The sequence below is a fragment of the Anas acuta genome, chromosome 3, assembly GCF_963932015.1.
Source record: "Anas acuta chromosome 3, bAnaAcu1.1, whole genome shotgun sequence".
Lineage (NCBI taxonomy): Eukaryota > Metazoa > Chordata > Aves > Anseriformes > Anatidae > Anas > Anas acuta.
In genome coordinates this window covers 2,224,746-2,246,446 of record NC_088981.1, presented here as the reverse complement: position 1 = coordinate 2,246,446, position 21,701 = coordinate 2,224,746, and the positions used below count along the sequence as shown (strand labels likewise).

Here is a 21,701-nt window from a genome sequence, read left to right as displayed (position 1 = left end):
ACTACAGCTGCCTACGTTCAGTCTGGCTGTTAGATAACCAATCGTTCTTTTTTGGCAGACAGAACAGTGGATTAAGGAGTAAGGAAATGGAGCCTAATTTAAAGAACAAATCTTGGTGACTGAGTAACTGTATATATGAATTCCACGTTTGTTGCAAATTAAAATACAAAACCGGTATGTGCGACTATTTTATTTTCTCTTCTGACCTCCGGATCATAAGATTTCCTACTGGCACAGGTTCTGTGCCCTTCTACACCTTTTAAAATTGAGTATAAACCTCACTCCTTTGTTTCCAACTGACAGGTGCATTTCTTCCACTTTTCTAAGCAAACATCCTATCTTATATTTAAAGCATTTTTAGTGAAGCCACATCACTATTTGCACCACTGGAAAGTACTGAAATACTATGATAATTAGTGCAAGATAAAAGTATGATTAGAACGGATTATGTGTTTAAACAACTGCCGATTATGGTATAGAAAAACACTGTTAAAGAATTATTTCCTGTTCTTTCCAACAGGCAGAAGAGCTAGGAACAGACTAGGCTTTATTACACAACCAGACAGTTTTCTGCAAGCTGCGGGCAATAGGCCTGCAGATACCTGTTTGAGATGCATTAGTGTAAATCAGAGTGACTGCAGCACGGGCAGTGTCCTCACAGACCAGGGCATAGTCCCTCCCACAGGACCTAAGCAGGGTGCACAGAACAAATTTCACACGAAAAATTCTCCCTACTTTCCAGGTTTGTGTGAAGAGGAAGTTGACTTAGTCTTGCTTTATGGGCAGTTCTTCCACCCTACACAAAAAGCTAAGGCAGAATATAGGCAAGGCAAGAGTAGCAGTTACTGCTGCTGGTACACCTGCCCGGTGGCGGCTGTCACTTCCGCACACATCTCAACCTTCTGTCTGTGGGAACAGTAACAGGAGCAGATGCACGTGTAGGGTACAAGGCAGAGATGACTGCTTGGGACGTGCATGTTCCCCTCCTCCCAAGAAGGTAAAGAACACGAGGAGTGTTCTGGCAGTCTGCTCCTCTGAGCAGCTGAATGCTTTTGTGGATGCATAAAGCTAACTGAATTCCCAAAGCACTCTGATGTGTTTGCAAAAAGAGATTTTTCACAAAAGCACCATAATAGGTATTTTTTTAACCAAACAATCCAATTAAGAAGAATCAATAAACTTTATGTAGTATCTTAACATTATACCTTATTAATAAAATGACCTATAAGGAAAAAGAGATTTGGGGGAACATTTTCCTTTTCTTCACTTCCAAGATCAATGATTACAAAATCTAGCATCCAGGGCTGGAACCCTGTTAAATTAGGATAATTAAAGATGCCAGTCATGTGTTCCAACAGAGTCTGATGAAATGCTTTGCAAAAGTCATTAGTGGATCCATCTGGTCTGAGGGCCTTGCCAGATGGTAAACTCTTCCTACCTCCACAATTTCTGTTGCAACAATATCCTGCTCCAAGATTTTCTGTTTCTTTTATACCCACATTAGAATTTCAAGGGATTGGATGTATTTGCTTCTTGTCTATAATGTATTTTTGTTTGTTTCCTGTAACCGTTACTATAGATTTATATACATATAATACAGATCTCAGGTTTAAAACTCAGAAGTAGAAAAGTTTATGGAAGACAAACCACTTCAACATCTTTACATTGAATATTAAAGTGTGATTTTTACATTTAAATTATTCCCAAACCACCCATAAAGCATTTTTTTCCTTTATCAAATACATAGGCAAGGAATCAGAGAATTACAGACACTAGAAACAAAGAATGACTGGGAAGAACAAAAAGGGGATGAGAGAATTGATCGACCACAGTTACGGAAGAGATGCTTCAGAAAGAGGAGGTTCAGAATGCATTTGATGTTCTTTCAGTACCTCAAAGGTAGTTACAGAGAAGCTGGAGGTACAGCTTTCATGAGGATGGATGGTGGGAGGAAATAAAGCAAGAGACACAAGTCGTTTCATGGAAGATCCTGTCTGGATATAAGAAAAACACTCGTCACTGTGGGAAGAATTAAATGTTGGGGTAGGTTGCCCAAAGAAGTGATAGAATCTCCCTTGCTGGAAATGATTCCTTAGTTTGACAGGACCCTGGATAACCTAGTCTAAGGCTGTGCTCTCAAAAGAAAGTTGGACTGGATGATCTCTGGAGGCCCCTTCCAAACCACTTTTCTATGATTCTACATACCAAAATACATCAAAAGTCTGAAGTAATCAAAGTAAAAATGCATTTTGGCTCACAGCAGTTTACTTGCATTAGCTAACTGATCCTTGATGCTGCAAAAATAAAGCTACTCCTGTTATCTTTAATACATACAGATGAAACTGACAGGCTCACGGAGATCTTGGAAACGGGTGTATCAGACAACAGACAGAAGTCTGAAGCTCACTGTATCTTGTGTCTTTTAATGAATTATTACAAACCCCATCAGGTAGTCAAAACACTTACTCACTGAAGCAGTCAAAGGATGAACATTTGCTTTTACTGTTGTGAACATATAATTTTTACTATTTATGAATGCCGTACTAAATTGAATCTTTTTATAACCATCCTATTAACTGTTCCTTGACTAACACTGATCAAGCAAATAGACTTTTTAGACAAATTACAACTACTTTGCAGAATGTCTCACCTAACAGACAAGAATTGCTTTTGGAAAGATGGTTAGCTTTGTCGCCCATCTCTCAGTAATGCAATCCATTCTCATTGATAGGGCTTTTTTGCACCTTAAAGCAGCCTGCTAACTTGACGCTATTCTAAAATAAATCTAGGTAGATAGACCATTATAAGTCATTCTCTACTCCAAACTCATCCTACTTTAAAATTGGAATACTTTGCATGTTCAGACAAACTTTTAGGAATTATGCAGTCTTATGTTAACACAATGCTACACTATGTAGAACGTGAGGCAAATTTAAATTCAAATTCCATAGCAATACAGATATTGTCTGTGCATGATTAATTTGCAAATAAATGAAAGATTTGATACTTTCTTGCTCAAAGTCTGATACAAAATCTACAGCTTACCAGAACAGAGAACACAGTGTTTTTTCCTCAGAATTTAGGTCAAACTTCTTAGGAAGTACTCAGGGCACTGACTGTGCTACACTTCAATAACAGACGCATAAATAACAGAACCATTTTCTTAAGACTTTTTTGCTGTAGTAAAAACATCTCTGAATTTTTTTTTTCAAAATGCTTCAAGAAGCTCCAAGCTTATCCTGAAATAGGCCATTACGTGCCAGTAGGTATTTTCTTCTTGGTTGCCTCCTTCTGCTCTGCACTGTTAGCTCTCAGTGCAAAATGAAGTGACACTTTCAAGATCCTGACAGGCCAGCAGGCATGTCTGAAGACCACGGATCTCTTCAGCTTCATTTTACTGCTCATACAATGCTAAGGACAGAGCTGCTTTCACATGTCAGCAAAGAAAACTAACACTCTTTCTGGAGTACCTCATTTCACAGGAAAAAAATTGTTTCTCTCCTCAGCTGTGGGGCCAAAAGGGAGGTCTGTAATTCACTGTACATTGTACAAAACTGTACAAAACAGACCAGTATTATCAGAAAAATAAGGCAAGATGCTGCCTGACCCTTATTACTGAACACAATACAAAACGTAACCAAGCCCAATTAAAAGAAGCCACAGACGGGCAGTTAAGTGAAAGCAAATGTGGTGACCTGTAGGAGCATGAAAACAACAGGAAGGAAAGGGAAGCCAGGGAAAAAAGAAGTGGAAGGAGTGAAGAACAAAGCAACCTGCATACACCACACTAGATCATGCTAGGGAAAAAAAAATAGGAAGAAAAGTTTGGAGGAGTTTGATGGCCTCAGTCTGCATATAATCGTATAGTCTCCTCTTAAGTTACTTCTGAAACACAAACAACATAAATATCCCTCCATGATAATCAACCTCTTGATCATGAAGGAGATTGCTACTCATTCACAAACACAGCTTGTGACTTTTTGCCCTTTAAGTGCAAGCTTGAGAACCCTGGGTGCAGAAAAGAGCTGGCTGGCAGATCCCACACCACACAAGCAATTCTGTATGGCAGGCACCACTGCACAAGTGACGGGGGCTATGTGAGTGTATGGCATGTGTATGAAGCAAGGTTCACCGGGAGAAAAGGGACTGCAGAGATCTGGTAGCTCTGATACCCCGAGCCTGCGTGTGTATGTGCATTTGTAAGTACGTATAATACAATTAATGCACACACATTCAATTTAACTACTTTTTACACATGTGAAAGTATAGCTGTAGTAATACTTTTCAATACACAAAATATTGCCACCTACTCGTTGCAAACAGAGGCACAGAACATATTTGTTCTGAAAAAATATAAATGTTCATGGAAACACCTCTGAGTAAGGACAGTGACAGAACTTTAATTCACTGCCTTGTTTTTTTATAAGGTAATAATTTGCCCGTTCAGAACCCAGAAGAGCGGATGCATACAGAAACATGCATTTAAGACCATCTGGCAAATAATTTATATTTTAGGTCTAAGTACTTACTAACTATTTTACTGCTTGCTTTCCCCTTTCATGTTCCATGTGTAGGAAGAAGAGTGATACAATTAGCTGTTTTGGCATTTATTCATAACTCTGCACTGGCTTCCTACCTAGAGCAAGTCATTGCAGGCTAACTTTCTCAACAACCGTTTCTGAATCTGGGGGCCTGCCTCAGACAGTGACCATCTGCTTGTCAGAGGAAGCGAACACCTACATTTTTGAATGAAGTCTATGCAGACTGTGATTGAAAATCCCTATGTTAGTTTGGCATTCTGAACGGCTCCTGGACACAAACTGAGCCTAAGTGTAATCATTTATAAAGTGTAATCATTTATAAAATCATTATATATACCTGCAGCAGGTACATAGAGTCAGGTTAAAGATTAAATTGGTTTTGATCAAGTGATTAGAATGTCCCCCCAGTAACAGAAGTGGAAAGAAGCAAGAGAAAAAATCTCTTAAAATGTAATTGTCACTTTTTTTAGCAAAGATGTTCTGCACTTTGAGGCCAGCTGTGATTTATAGTCCTATGCATATGTACAGACAGAAAAAATGGCGGATTTAATAAAAGGGAATGGCACTGCAGCACAGTCCTGCAGCACCATGGCTCCTCATCACATATGGCTGCAATAGCACAAAGGTCACATGGTTCTCTGATGGCATATTTATTTTGTACATATCTCACAAGTACTTTTCAGCTCCAAGTTTCTGCCAGTGAAAGAAAGTCTTAGGGGATTTTATCCAAAACATGTTTAATAAAGGTCAATGAAAGGTAAGTATGAATAACTGTTGATGTGCTCATGAACTGTGTTTTTTGAACAAGTGATCTGGGAAAAATATGCAATATTGCTTATTAGCTGCAGTATACCAGACACATGCTACTGCATAAATCTCAAATTACACTACCATATACCATTTCTAAGTTTCCATTTGAGTGTAATATGTTTGCATTCATGCTTATTATTTCAGCATTCTGCAAATATCTGAAAATACCCCCCCAAATGAGAAAAGTATAAGAGTGCTGGAAATTTTCATATGTAACATGGTATGACTATTTTTTCCAGGAAAGAGCTAAAGATAGTGGAAAGAGAGGGTCTTGGCCTGGATTAAGAGAAGGGCAGAGATGCTGCTAGACAATCATGAACTGACTAAAACTGCACAGATGTGTGTGGTTTGGCTAAAACAGCTACTGCACTTCTTCTGGTCTAAAATAAAACCTTTTTTTTTGGGGGGGGGGGGGGGGGCTTGGGGGGTGTTGTTGGGTTGTTTTTTTTGTGCATGTGCTTTGGTTGTTTGCTTCTTTCTGTAGAAACAGAGCAAGAGAAGCTATTAAAATTATACATTAGAAATGAGAAGGAATAGTTTTTTCAGATAATTGAATGATTTATGGACAACCTCTTCTGCAGTGTTTCATTCTTTGCTCTGCTTGAAAGTTATGGATATCAAAGTGTAAAAATCATAGCAACCACAGCAAAATCAGATATAACATTAAGACTGAAAAGACTCTGGCCAAAAGACATGAAAATAAATACCAATGATAGATACACATGGCACTTTTTGATATAAATATTGCCATTTGGCAAAATCAGTAAGATGAAGCTGAAACAATCAGTGTTAAATAAGACCTTCACATTCGTCTATTATTAATGATTCTAAGGTCAGTCTGAACACTGTGACTGCAAATACAACTTATACGTCAGATAAAATCTGTAACTGAAGAAATTATGACCACTGTCTCATGGTTTGGCCTCCTTTATTTCCTGTGTTCACCGTATTTCAGTTTGACTCTGCTCAAATACCAGATTCAAAGTGCAGCCAAAGCAGATGACACCAACCACACAGTGCTGCTAGCAATCAAACTGCCTATTTTTCTGATTTCATCACACTCTGGAGCTGAAAAGTCTAAAAATGGACTGTAGCTGTGCCTTTTATCTGAAAAGTATGGATGTGAACATAATTCAGGCAAAGATTAAGCCAGTCAGCTCTAAAACTGGTGGTCACAATGAACAGTAAATATCTGTGCACTAATTAATTGCCCAAAGCATGATGATGTCAATCAAGTTGCACTATAGTTGCTACAGATGGGTCCTATGCTTGACAGCACAGCTGAAGGTATTCTTTCCAGAGGCTGATTCAGTAATTAACTGCTTTGGGATTTCCTGGATCTATTCTACTTTCTGTATAGCTAGCAGTCATCAGGGAATATAGCTGTAACTATGCAGATCACTCAAGACACAATCCAAGTCAAAACATTTGCAGATACATCTGAGAAAGAGGAGAGAGGAAATCAGAAGAAAACCTTGGGAACAGGACAGACAATACACATCGCTAACAAAAAGAGGGATCAAGAGGGAGCTACAATATGAATAAAACATCGGAGAAGACAAAAAGAAGACACAATAAGAATGGGCAAGAAAGCCCATAGACAAATGGTCAAGGAGAAATATCATGGAGAACAAGAAAAAAAAAAAAAAAGTGTCACTCTCATAGTTTTTGTGGATTACTCCCACTTTAATTTTTAGTTTAACAAATTTCATCTTATCTTGTTGAAAATCCCTGGGTATATTCACATCCATGACAAGTGGCGTGAAATGACAAAATTCATAGGATATGCTTGCCTCCAACTGATTAGCAGAGATAAGGATTTCCCACCCAGGAAAAGTGTTTTATTTCATGTGCAATAAGTTACATTACTGCTGTTTCCTACTCAGGCATTCTACTCATGATAAACCTGTCACACAACATTTTGAGTTTAAGCACTTTAAGGGAAAGAAGTAGGGAAGAATGAGATGTTGTCTCAATATTATGTCAAGTGAACAAAGGCCGAGCTGTATTTGATCAGCTGGAAGCAGATGACAGCTCTTTTTTTACGTGGAAAGAAGTCTATAGAAATGATAAATGTGGTAATACTAAGTGTGGCTGGAGGAAAACATTAATTTTAGCTGCCCTGAAAAGGCTTTCTCTTCCTTTGAATACAGCCAACTGACATTTCTTGTTATCTCACAGAAACGCAAAGGCAAGACCATCAATTTCATTACTTTTCAAAAATGTGGTATGGTACAGCAGATAATAATCAGATCACACTGAGGGAGATAAAAGAATTCTCCCGTAGCAGACAAGGTATTAGATTTAGGTTTACTTCTGTACTTTCTGAATGACACCAGTCCATGTTCTGTGGCCAGTTGCACCTCTACATACTAATGGACTTCTAGGTATAATTAATAGCAGAATCTTGCACAGTACATGGGAATTGGATGCATCTACATTAGCCAACACCTGCAAAAAAAACTGTTAATCTTTACTGATTGTGCTGTATTGGAAGACATGTAACGAATGGAGTGATGCATTGGTTGTATATATGGAATATTCTCTAGTTTTAGGACTTCTGCTAGCAACAGAACTATCAAACTTATAACTCAGCATGGTTAGGTGTTTTAGGTTGGCTGTGCTCTTCTTTAAATCTGATGTCTCTGCTTAGGCCAAGTGGAAAGAGAGATGTCACTCCCAAAGAACTGTAAGGAGGACAAAATTGTTTATGCTGTTTTGTAGTAATCAGCTGAAAGCTCATGCTCTCTCAGGTTTTCAAAGAGGCTATCGTTCCCCATACTTCACAGGCTGAAAAATAACAGCAATAGGAATGCGAGTTTGGTATAACTGTATAGAAATTTTACTCCCTGTTTGGTGTGCTAAAGCACGTATTGACAAAGATTACGTTGAAGCTGAGAACATAGCAGAACATATAGAAATTACATTCAACATTAAATTAGGTCTATCACCTAAATTTCTAGTTACATCAGTCACAAGGTCAGAAGTATCACTTTTATGAGTACTCGTTAGGCTTCTGAAATTCTATTTTACCAGCTAATTGTGTACAACACAAATACAAACACTATTCTTAAAAGACTTGAATACTACCTTTAATAAGTACATATTCTAATTCCACGTTCCTTTTTCCAAGCAAATCAAATTTAAGAAGCTTTTATACAATAAACCATGAATTTTTTTTTAGGAAGTGCACTTACTAAAATGAATATGACATTTGTTAGCTTATTTTGTCTGAAACAACCTGAAGATTATAAGTATCAAGTGTCTATTGTGCATGAGATTACATAAAGACTCTGTACCTCAGTTACCAATTACCACAAGATTTTCAAGATGTTGCTAGAGCACATCTAACAGCACATTTACATGCTAAACTTCCTACATTACAGAATTTACCTAGTTACATAGAGCCTATCCTAACTGCTGCAGATGAAAGGCATATCACTCAGCTCCAGATTATTAATAAACAATTAGCAGATAAATACCACTTTTTATTTTAAATAATAATAATTAAAGATTAAAAAGAAAGCCTTGGTTTTACCACATTGTTATATTTCCAATGATGAAGCTTCCAGCATCGTAGTAAAAAACAACCAAACACTTCACCAACATATCAATACTTGAGATATAGAATCTAGAAAGGTAAGCACTAGAATACCAAAGAAACAAATTCATAAAGTAGTATCAGCATTTCCTCTGCTTACCTTTAGCCTTCTCTCCTTTCTAGCACAGGTTCTATGAGTCATTGCAACTCAGCTGATTTCAATCACTGCTGATTTGAAACAAGCTAAGTAGAATGTTGTTTGTAACAGCAATGTAGGCAATAAAAAAATGAACTAAAAGGCAGGGAAAGATCATACCTTTAAAATAATAAAAATATTAAAAGATTTGAGAAATTAATTTTCAATTTCTTCAGCAAAGCTAGAAAATAAGGTACTTTCTGTTGTTGTTTGGAAAAGCATAAATAAGCTTAAGAAGTGCTTACCAAGCCTCTTGAGCAGTTTCTCTGAGTCCAATCTAACAATTTTGCATCTAACCCCCTATTTTTTTCCCATCCCTCTTCCAGCTGATCTAAATTTGTTACAAACTGACAAACCTGGCAAATCCAGGCATGGGTATTTTAAGAGCCCATTCCTATTTACAACATCTGATTTCTTTGTCTAAGGAAAGTTAGCTCATTTTGAAGCTTTATACTGAATTGAAGTCATTACTTAAAAGTGATCAAAGGATGCAATTTTAAGAGAAATCTGTCTTATAGTGCTGCCTGTAGTTATTTAAAATACTTCTAAAACTAATTTGTTCAAACTGAAGTTTTCCAAGATTTCTCTCTCAGGGTCAGATATATTTTGCTCCGCTTATGAAAATGTGCCTGCATACATCCAGCTCACGTGCCTTAGAAAATGACCACCAAAGCATATCTGTTTGATTCTGGAATACGCTCTGAAGATCCCATATGTGGGCAACAGGACTTCAGCTACCATTGCTCCTGCCATCTCCAAGTAATACTCTGGATGCAGGAGCTGGGAATGGGGAGACGGGAGTTGAAAATATCTGATTTCTTGATTGTAGCAGCAACAGAAATCTATGCAAATATCCAGATTTCTATCTTCTCAGAACTTTAAAGTGAACACAATTTCTCCAGCTGCTGGTTACTGCTACCAACTGGATGGAAGTTTACTAGCAAAGGATGTATCTCACCTTCTTCTAGCTGTTACTCACTTAAAGGCACTGTGAAGGTTAAAGGACTGTAGGTTAAAGGGCCTAAGTAAAAGATGACAAAACATATGTACAGCTAGCTCAGTGCATTCCTCTTCATCATGATAAATAAATCACCCTTTCTTCCTAAGTGCAGCTTATATAAATATTTCCACTATAAAGAATGGCAGATACCAAATGTATCTGCAAAAGGAAACCTAAAGTTACTTCTTCAACAACAGCAGGTGAGTGGTTCTATAGACATTATAACTTGCAGCCTTTGTCAATTTGAGAACTGTATTTCAAAGTATTTCAATAAGCTGTCAATTTTCCAAATTTATTTCAGTCAAATTCTGCCAAGTTTTTGTAATGGTTGTATTTTAGGATACTGGCTAACAAAAAGCATCCTAACACTCATATATTTTACTGAGAGACCCATGTTTCCATTAAAATTACTAAAAATACTGTAAGAACTACATAAACACATTGAAAGCCCTTAAAAGTCTTCCTACAATCAACACAGAAATATTGCTGAATATCACTATGAAGTATGAAACTACTACCCTCTGCCATAGAGGTGTAAAACCCTAAAGATATGTGAATTAAGCAAGTTTCTCTCACTTGTGTCTGGTGAAAGACAGAAATTCATATTGGTCATTTTTAGAATTTAAATAACTGTATATACAAATTAAAAAAAAAAAAGCTTTTCCTGATTATCTCTCTCTCTTGGTTCATTGATTCTTTTGTTGTGTTAGCATTATTGTACGATGCTTAATAAAATTTGTACAGTCGCTAAAAAAAGGTTTTAGTTTCTCCACTTTAAATTTCAACTGCTGATATTTTCCTATGATATTATTGAGTATTTTCTCTAAGCCATTTACCATGATGTTATATAAGTACTTTTATGCTTTCCTTTAAAAAATGAATGAATGAAACCAAGAAAAAAAAGTAAATGGCTTTATTAGTCTGTACATCAAATTCACCCTAGCACAGTGGTCCACACAAAAGCTGATTGCCTGAGGAACGAGAAAGTCCATTTCAAAGTCAATTTTATTACTTCATCAGCCCACTGTATAACCAAGAAAAAAAAAAAAAAACAGCTTCAAATGTAAATGTTAATACTAATTAAAATGTTAATACTAATTATAAAAGCCAAAGTAAAATCTTTCTTTGCTTTTGCCTCTTGGAGTCTCACAGAAGACCATATATGCTCTAAAAATGTATTTTTCATACTACTGTGGGCAGGAGCAGTGCTTCTGGATGAGAAACTAGTTCATCAGCACTAGAAAATCAAATGACTTCTTAGACACTTATGATATAAAATCTTGTTCTTGAGATTACCATTCAAAAAATCAGGAGTTAATACTAACATAGTATTTTAATGATATTTAGGAAGTATACGTGTACTCTTGTTAATGTGAGCATTTCTGGAAAGCCTATATATACATGTGCATAATCTGTATATACACCACAAAGAGTAAGCGCATTCAAGCTAGAATACATTCTATGTCTGACAAAGCCCACGGTGTATATCCTGGGGACTGTACAAAAGACAGATGCAGGTGCACCAGGCATCCCTTCTCTCTGCTCTGCCACTGAGATTCACCAGCTCCTCTGCTGCAGATGGCAGCAGAAGCTACTTCTACCAAATGTCTCTATTCTACAAATGGGGACATCATAAATGAATATTACTTAAAGCAAAAGAAATCATAAAGTTCAAAGAGGCTCAGGCTGTCTACCTTAAGGGCAGGTAAAATTCTGTAAAGCTTTGATGGCTTCCAAGTACCAAACACTACAGAAAATAGGCTTCTTTTCCCTTCTTTAAGTATAGAAGATAAGCATGAAGCATTAAACAATATCTCTTAAATGATTCCACTTCTTATTTTAGTCCTGTGAGGTAAGATTAGCACAATCAGTAAGAGAGTTGTATTAATGAAGATAGCACAACATATTGTGGGTGTTAACAGTGTCAATGAGCAAAACCCATTTAAAACTGTGAGGAGTAGCAGTAAACAAAAGCCTGAAGACAAATTCAGATGATCTGTGTACACATGAATGCAGCACTTCACAAATCTTATTACAAGCTTATCTTCACAAAAATCTCCAGAGAATAATTTCTACGATGCTAAAAAGAATCAAGAGACCTACATGATGCCTATTTCAAACAACCCTTGGGATGAAATTCTCTTTCACCTCTGCCTATAGAAACACCCTGGTCAGACTTACAACTGAAGTGTTTCAATAAACTGGCAAAAGGTAAAACATGGTCCTCCCCCTTATGATCAGTACAAAATTTAAGGCTGAACAAATTCTTAACTTTAATATCCCCTAATGTGGTCCACCTCCTTACCCACTAGGCCATGAAATTCTCTCTTTTTCAACAACTAATATCAAAATGTAAATAATTACACTTTCTTTGCAACTGACAGTACCAAAATTACAAAAATTGTTGTAAAACAATTGTAAATCCGTTGTAAAAATCAGTGTAAAATTACACCGATTTGAAGAATGAGCATTAGCAGTCCATGCTTAGTAAGACATCACATCATATGTAATATCCTGTTGACTTTCTCATTTTAGGCAACATTCCAGTTGCTTAGAAAAGAATAATCCATGTAGTATCAGACCTTCAGAAACCAAAAAGGTTATTCTGGGAAAATTAGAAAACTTCCACTTGAATTAAAAATTATTTTGCTTTCACTGTACTTATTACAACTTCAATAAGAAAGTAATATTACATATTTTTAATTTATATTAATTATCTTGTTCCACATGTTTCTGCATCTCATAGAAACTTTAATCAGTTTGATACTCCAATCACTGTTTTTCTACACTAGCAAGCACTCATACCTGACACCTAGTAAAACTGGCATATCTCCCTAAGGATTTATATAACTATGTACTTGTTACTTATTTTATCTCAAGCATGAAAATAGACTGAATGGCCACTTCTCCCTTATTGCCGAATACAGTCAGAGGATTCCCTTGAAGAAACATTAAAGGCCCTTTCTTAACTACCAGGTTTAGTTTATGTTTAATTAAACCCTGTCCAAATGAATACTTACTATAGTATTAACTATCAGATTAGGTTGAAATCAACAGTAGCTAACACAAGGTTCTGCTGAGTTTAGTCTTCCTGAAATAATTTCAAGAAGTGACAGACTGATTTCAGCAGAAATTATGAGTTAACTTTATTGCTATACTCAGAACACTTATTTTCCCTCAAGACTTCAACCTCTTCTTAAGTTTAATACAACTTGGCAGCATACAGCATAGGAGCGTTCGAAACTTCAGTCGTGATTAAAGCCCAAAAATCATCCTATAAACACGTGAGTGGTGGTACAGAGCAGCATAACAGAAGTGAATCTGTGGGAATGGAAATTAGCACTGGGGATGTGATGTCCACACCAGACACATCTTAATTCACATTAACTTCAGTCTGATCCCATGGATTTAACACCACCTAGCAGCTGCTAAGCAATAGCAGACAGAAAGCATGAAACTATTTTATCCAGAAGGAATCCAGTTTACATGCATTAAGACTGTTTATGATGCAAACCAAAATGTGGTACGAGATTTGGAGATTTGTTTCAAAAGCATGCTCTGAGTCAAACTAAACGACCCTAGCTAATGTGGATGAACTCAGTAGCAACGGAAGACAGCCAAACACCACTCGACACAAGGCACAGATGACGATTAAAAAAAAAAAAAAAAAAAGTGACACTATATGCAAAATTCTTTTAAAAAGCTTGATTTTAAAAATCTGGAGTGACCACAGTCATCTTTCAAAGATGTCAGGAAGCCTCTATGGGAACAACATTGTTCAAAATGACTTTTACAATGTTTCAGAGCTACAGATATAGAAGCTTACCCTTAAATTCCCACTTTAGAAAAATTACGATGTACCTAATAGGCTATTTAAAAGCTAATGCAAACAATTTTGTAGATGTTCTTAAAAATAAAGACTTTGAAACCTCTTAACACTAATTTACCTAACTGTAGCCTGAAGAGCTTTAAACTTGCCCAATTTTTAAGGTGGATATTGTGAGATTTAAGTTGTTAATAATAGGTTTATGTCATGTGGACCATCACACTTTCCAAGAACAAGCCAAAGAATACCACAAGTGTCCAGTGCATCTTCTCAAGAAGTAAGGCAAACATATGATTTGTCAGTGCATTCAGAAATGTGAAATTCCCTAAAGGAAAAGGCTATACGAGAAAGTCTAACATAATGTATTCCAAGCCTTGACTGCAGTGCTTAAAGAACTATATACAGATTTCATTCTGCATTAGCTTCAGAATAGAAACGTATCAAAATAAATGCTTTAAACAAATGATAAATGGTTTGGTTTACACAAACAGAATGCTTTCAATTGCATATTAAAACGTAATGATTGATTGCAAATTGATGCATCTACAGAATATTTAGGATAGACTGGGTACCACTTTTAAAATTTTGTGTCACAAACATCTTCTGGTCAGATTCAGATATTCTAATCTCCTGTTGTGCTCTCAGTAGAGGTATATAGATAAAATGCGAAGCAAACATTTTAATGAATGCTGCATCAGAGAATTTCCCAGATCTGCCATGGAAGATGCACAAGAAAAATAGTAAAATTAATGGTAAGTTTGCCCCTTTTGAGTTCCACACTAGTACAGCTAGACTGTTACTGGTATCACCAGGTAAGTTATAGTCTGCAGTACTAACCTACTTGCAGTTCAGCCTACAATGCTGTTAATACCTTCTGATTATACTTGTATTTTTGAAAGTAAATGATTAGTAAGTCCAATTGCTGCGTGACATTCTTCTCTCTCGTACAAAAATATCAGACCTACTGCATTGAGAATCAACTAAAATTTTAGATGTTAATCTGTGCAATGTATTTTGCATGAGTTTTATTTTTGTTTTATGCAGACAGCTGAAATAAAGTAAAAAAAAAAAAAATCAATTAAAAAAATGGAAAGCCAAAGCATTATTCCACTTCTGTGATTTAAATATCAAAATGGTAAAATAATACACTTCTGCTTTTATTATCCCATAATGAAATCATAAGTACCTTTAGAAGCATTGCATTTTTACTTTGGAAGAGAACTTCATAACCTGACTGGAACATACATTAAAAAAATTTCTTTTGACTTGTCATAGGTCTCAATCAGGTCTCTTATTTCACTGGAAAAGGGCTGAGATGATTGTATGTAACTTTACTAATATTCATGTTACCTTATTTTGCTGAAAATATGGCTCACCTGACCTCTTTCACAGACACCTCCCCACCCCCAACAACGGCAGAACAGCCTATCAACATTAAAGTAGGTAGATGTTCTACATCTAAAATTTATTTGAAACATACGCTTTTAATTTCATTAGATTTCATTAATCTTTAACAGATAGAATAATTGAAAGCGATATGTATTAAATGCTAATACATGGGATTCTTACAAGCAGATCTCCGAAAAGGTCAGAGTCTGCCCTCCTGAAATCCAGGATTGTGATCTTGCTTAACCACCTTGATCCCATCTCTCAGGAGCTTGAATTCCGTCACCTCATGGCTGCTGCATCCAAGTTTGCTCCCAACCTTAGCATCCCCAACCAGTTGTTCTTGTTTGTAAGTAAACGGTAGGGCAAGGTGTCACACCCTGTTCATTTTTTGATCGCAAGAGAGTAAGTCTATTTATTCAGCTATTTTATGCGCATCATGAACAAAGATAAACACCCTTTCAGATGCAGTTCAACAGTGTTAAGCAAAAAAAAAACATGAAGATTGTAATATACACGTATTTTTCCAACAGTTCCTCAGTTTAAAACCACCTTCAAAATCTACATAGTAAGATTAGAAAGGTGATGCTTTTAAATTTACATAATCTCTATACAAGTAATATGCACATTAGGCACAGTTCCTCCCAGCCAAATGTAAATAGCCTGTTACATACACAGCTGATCTCTATTACATTTCAGTTGAGTACTTTGGAAACAATCCTCAACAAGAGATATTAATGATTGTTTCGGGAGAAACAATTTTATTGATAAACAAGGTAAATGTTTCACGTTGTTGTACAACTGAATGTAAGCAACACGTATCAATACTGCAGAAAACTATACACATCCACAGAAAATAAGAACATTAGCAAATAGATAAAATTTTCCATTATTTCTTTGTGGTTTATACTAGTCTAGATAGTTTGGACAGAACAACTTAGCCACCAAAATGTGGGAGAGAATAACACCAATAGTCCCTGCTACACTCTTTGGGGAAAGCCATCTTTCCTGGCTACTATATAATACTACTGCAAACTACTTCCTGATATACTCTTATTTGTATTAAGTTTAAATCTCATATGAGAGCAGAGAAGAAGAGTAAAGAAAATTATTACACTCTGATGGTCTTTTCTACTGATGATTTTTCTACTTCTATATTTGTGGAAATATTGAGATGCCTAGCATGATCCTGACAGCTTCTACAGGTTTTGGAGTGGCTTACTGCTACTGTTGCATCCATCTTGGCTTATAGTACCTCTAGGACCTCTAACACTGTTTATTATCACCCTCTTCAACACGAGAGGTTCTTCAAGTTCTCAGGTGTATTTGTTAGCACTTTCCTGATTGGCTTTGAATATTTAGAGTTAGATATTTAATTGCCAAGCCTTCAAATTAACAGATTCATCTATAAAAGCAAATAAACTACTTTCAGAACAGATTCAACAGTGGCCAACTATCGCTTATGCTACCGAAATAGTTGCAGTTTTGGCCCTTGGTATTTAGTGCTTTCCCAGACAAGGCCTGGGCAAGGTCTGGAAGACAAAACATGGAATGGACTGTTTCTGTCATCTGGATGCTGTCACCCTCTTTTGGAGAAGAAAAACATGCAAGTGGGTGGATACAATTTGCACCATGCCATTTGGTCTCAGGGCTGGAGAACCAAATGCCTTTAGTATTTTATCTAGTAGAAGAAAAGTCAGTTGCCCCTTGCCCCAACAGTACTCCTCATTTTGAAAGGCTACAGTCAACCGAACCTAATTTGAGAGAAATAAACACTTTAAGCTATTTAAATCAGCACCTAATTCTCACAGATACGGTGAAACAATGATCCTGTGGTCTTATGTTGACAGGTAGTAACTATAACAAACATCTAGATGAACACACGAGTGAAAATAGAACAGAAAAAAAAATATATGCAGGCTGGACAGAAATAAAAGACAGCAAGGAAACTTTCTATGTATTAGGCAAAGAATGTCTCTGAGTCAGTGCAGAGATGAGAGACCTTTAGCCAGCCTTTAGGGAGGTGACCATGGGGTCATCAGTCTAAGCAGATTGTTGCAGCTGCGTGGGCGTTTGATTGATAACTATGAAGTCATCTCCCTAAAGGCTAACCAAAAGCACTATTTTATTCACTGTCTCAGCTAAGCTTGTTTTTTACAGCAATGTAAGAAGCTAAACTGTGAGTATAATAAGTTGGGGGTAAAAGGAAAAAATAATGAAATCAAGAGAAGTTTACCTAAAAATATAAATTAAGATTTTAATTAAGAAAAAGAAAGATTAAATGTCTAACAACAAATAACGTTCAAAGCTTATGATCTGCTGCCAACTTTTTCCCCACGAACTAAATACCTCAGGGCTTTCTGAAACTGCTGATCAAAGCCATACACTAAAATTTTCAAAATAAGTTAGGTTCATAAAATACCCCCATATCTTCTACAACTGAGACTGGGAAGTCCCACATCAGGGAGCATTCCAAGAACAAAATAGGAAAGAGACATACTTGCTTTTGGTTCCATTTAAGTTACGCCATTTGGGTTGCTGGATGCCAAACGTACACAGGAACTAGTTCTACCTAGCTGACTCAAGGGAGCCAGAAGAACAAGTCAAATATAACATTTTAGTAAGAGCATGCTAACAGTCACAGAGGAACAGCACATAGAACTGGAAATGCCATATGAAATGCTATATCTGTCTTCAGAAATGAGGGGCTAGATACCCCCATGATCTTCTGACCTGAATTTAATGTTTTATGCATATGCCAAGTGTTTACACTGAAATAAATCAAAAACAAAAGGGCTTTAGTATAGCGAGGGTGTATGATACTACCAATACGTTAGATTTGGACGTGTTATTATAAAGCCAACAGACCAAACCACAAAGAACAGCCCCTGCTTGTGACAGTCACTTTTTTGCCTTCATCTGGAAAAAAAAAAAAAAAGTTTGTTATCTAGGGTTTAAGTCCAGTACATTCACAAACTGAATGAAGGGACAGCATCACTCATCAGTACTACCACCACGATAAAATAGAAGGTACCCTGAAATGAAAGGAGTTATCCAAGGGTGGCCACAATCAGTTTGCACTTTTGAATCTGGTGTACTCAGAGAAGAGACCATAACAATCAAAGAGAGCACAATGCTTTGCAACGGCAACTACGATCTCATACGGGAAGGGAATTCCCATTCCCATATTAAGACATGTTTATGTATTTTACCTACTATTTGCTGCAATGCAGGCTGAACTAAAATTAAAGTTTTTACTACTTCATTACTAAATCATGGTAAAACTGTAGACAGAAAGCTTTCCACAGAGTAATGTTTCTCCTGAAACCTTCTTTAACATTGATAAAAATCCTGATGTCATTTTAGCCATACTACTTTTCCATATGTAGTATTACTCTAGCTGCCGTGTAATTTAACTGGCATTAAAAATTCTAATAGTGCTTGACTATGGATTCTGAAGTTGTGTGCTTGTTGGGGAAGGGAGAGGTTAAGAACATGAGACATGTATTTCATTCCAGTTATTAGAATACAATCTTTGCAATTAAATCACAACACTGAAAGTGTTCTGAAGATCTGTTATCATTGAATTTCTGGAAAATATTTTACTCACCTTCTTCATCAAGCATCCAGGAAAGAAAACATATGAAACTCTTCTATTTCAAGATTTGATGTGAAGAAATTCATCATCTTGATAAATTTCAGTAGGCCAGGTTTAGGAATACACTAAACAGTCTATATTAAAGTAGTTCTTATTCATTATGAAGCATAGGAACTGATGATAGAAAGGAACTTTAGTGAAGTATACATGAGTAACATTGAGACTCCTGAGGCCAAAACTTCACATCAGTGAATTTGGCACTAATAATGATTTAGAAGAAATATTTAAAATAATACCAATAAAAATAGACTGAAGTTTCTTAGTGTAGCAGAAGCTGCATTCAGTTGCTTTCAGGACATATTAAATAAAGGCAAAAGACAAACCAGAATCATATTTATTATAGTCGCAGACATGAATGAAAATGTGTCCTATTTCTAAAAGATGGCAGTTTAATCTTCTAATTCTTTACCAGTCCTAAAAGCGTATATTGCAGATGTGAAATTGTATGATGAAGCAAGAATACGCTGAAAACCCCTGCATACACAGTGGAAGGTTTTTGGTAGAATGAACATTATTTGTGCAGGATGTGCGTTTTGATAGTCTGACAGTGAGGAAGTCTTGCCTATTGACAAAAGAATATGACACCATGAAGCTGACTGTTGTATACTTTTCCACTTATTTGACAGATTTGTAGACAGGAGCATACATTCAGCATTGATTGGATTTGTCATGAAGCAAAAAATACTTTGAAGAAAGTTTCAGAATATCCCCCTCAAAACCAACATACACTAGGTTTAAAATTGATTTATTCTCCATTTCTCCAATAATTAAGGAACACAACTGAGACCTAAGGAACATTAGAGATTTTAGTGCAGTTGCTTTTCGCAGAGACCTCATTGGCTTGCATTATCCATCACTCAAGGGCAGAAGCAGATACCCATTCTACTGAAATACACAGCTATCACAAATTGGCATTTTGAGAACATACTTGGAGCTACAGAATCTAGTAAGTGCAACAGGCCTGACACAGATAACAACTGTTACTGTGTTGAATCTCAGAAGAAAAAAAAAAAGCCATAGCAGTCTTTCAAAACTAGGAATGGTATTTGTTAATAATGCTGTAATGAAGCTGGTCCTAAGGATTTAGTTTTCTGAGATCTAGAACAAAGTGTGTTTCTTATCTGCTAGTGACAGTTAACTACTTTCTACACTAAAAATAAGGAGAGACTGTGTTTAAGATTCTGTCCCCAGAGGGAAACAACACAGTGGAAGAAAAGAAGATAAATGAATCTCATTGCCAACAGTTCTAATGCTACTGGTCTGAAATTATGGTGGAGTAAGAATTTTTGGAAACTAGTTTATCAAAAGCAGAAGTGAGACTAATTCCTAGTCAAATTTGTTACTGTATGAACAGACATTTCTGGGAGAGACATTCCTGTTTATATAGAAAATACACATATTTGCATAGACTGTGGCTGTGATTAGCTCTATCATCCATGAATCAGGATACTATAATATGAAATAGAAGCATTTTTGTTGTTTTTTAAACACAGAACATTTATATGAAACTTCTACTCAAAACGATTTATTTAGAAGTCAAATACATGCTTTTGGTGTGTGTATATATAGATAGATACATTAAAAACACAAAATAACAAAGCAGAACACAATCCCAATGAAATACTGAGGTGGATAATTATGTGTATTATAATTACACAAAGCATAACTCAACTGGTAGTAACCCGTGACAGCAGCAGAAAATGCTTATTTTGAGGGGGTTAGGCTGATTAAATAGTTACATCTGATATGGAAGAAGGCAGAAAAAATTGTGCACTGTACTTAACTGTCATCATGTATAAAGTAACTCATACCAAGCTAACTGACAAGGTAAAAGAACATTTACCTCTAGGCAGTAGGGAGTCCCACAGATTCAAAACAAAAAATAAAGGATACCCCAGGGAACATGTGAAATGCAATACACTGGGCACAGAGCACATTCAGAACAATTCCATCGAATAAGTATTTAATACAGCAAGAAACAGTACATTCCAAAGAGCTGTTATTTTTTGTTGTTGTTGTTTTGTTTGTTTGTTTTTAAAAAGCAGTGTATTCATACTTGATTTAATCTGATCTCTGCTGAAAAACAAAAAACCACGGCTATGCCCAATTCATCTTATAAGCAATCATCAGGTCTAACAGTTAATTGAAATAAAATTGTGAAATTACAGAATCACAGAATTGAAGGGGTTGGAAGGGACCTCAGAACATCATTGGGTCCAACCCCCCTGCCAAAGCAGGTTCCCTAGAGCAGGCTGCCCATGCAGGATATGTAGACACAAGTGCCAACGTACTTGCCAGGTACGCTGATGTCAACACAAGTGCCAAAACATTTCTAGCTCAGATAAAGGGGCACTTTTCTCAGCTCTTACAAAAAAGCCGTATTATATGTCACATTGTGTCAACTCTGAGAAAAATACTACCTAACCAGATTAATATATTCTTAAGGTAGGCATTTACAAAAATAAACAGGTGTCACTGACCTATGAAGCTCTATGATTTCTTCACATAAGCATTAAAACTGTAGTAATTAACACAACTATTAACATAACTTGTAACTGTTAATACTTGTATGTAGACCACTTTTGAGATGGTTAATCTCTTTCTTTTACCGAATTTATTATGTCAGTTTATACAATTTGAAGGGTTTTTTGGCTGTTTTGAAGTCAGTCTAACCCGTCTGCTCCAGGAACACTGGATGTCACAAGCAGATAGTGCTATCACTGCTAACGAACACATCAAGAGC

General features: G+C 36.3%; 1 protein-coding gene across 5 annotated transcripts in view; it reads right to left on the bottom strand.

Annotated features, from left to right (window-relative positions):
• Positions 1-21,701, bottom strand: part of EML6 (EMAP like 6) — a 122,802-nt gene that overhangs the window by 84,203 nt on the left and 16,898 nt on the right. Inside the window, exon 1 of one of the 5 annotated variants that reach the window (XM_068675257.1) lies at positions 8,890-9,030. The exons of the other annotated variants lie outside the window; for them this stretch is intronic. Coding sequence (XP_068531358.1) covers positions 8,890-9,023 — 134 coding nt within the window. The 5' untranslated portion in view covers positions 9,024-9,030. Of the gene's footprint in view, positions 1-8,889; positions 9,031-21,701 lie in introns of those variants that run through there. 5 annotated transcript variants of the gene reach the window in all.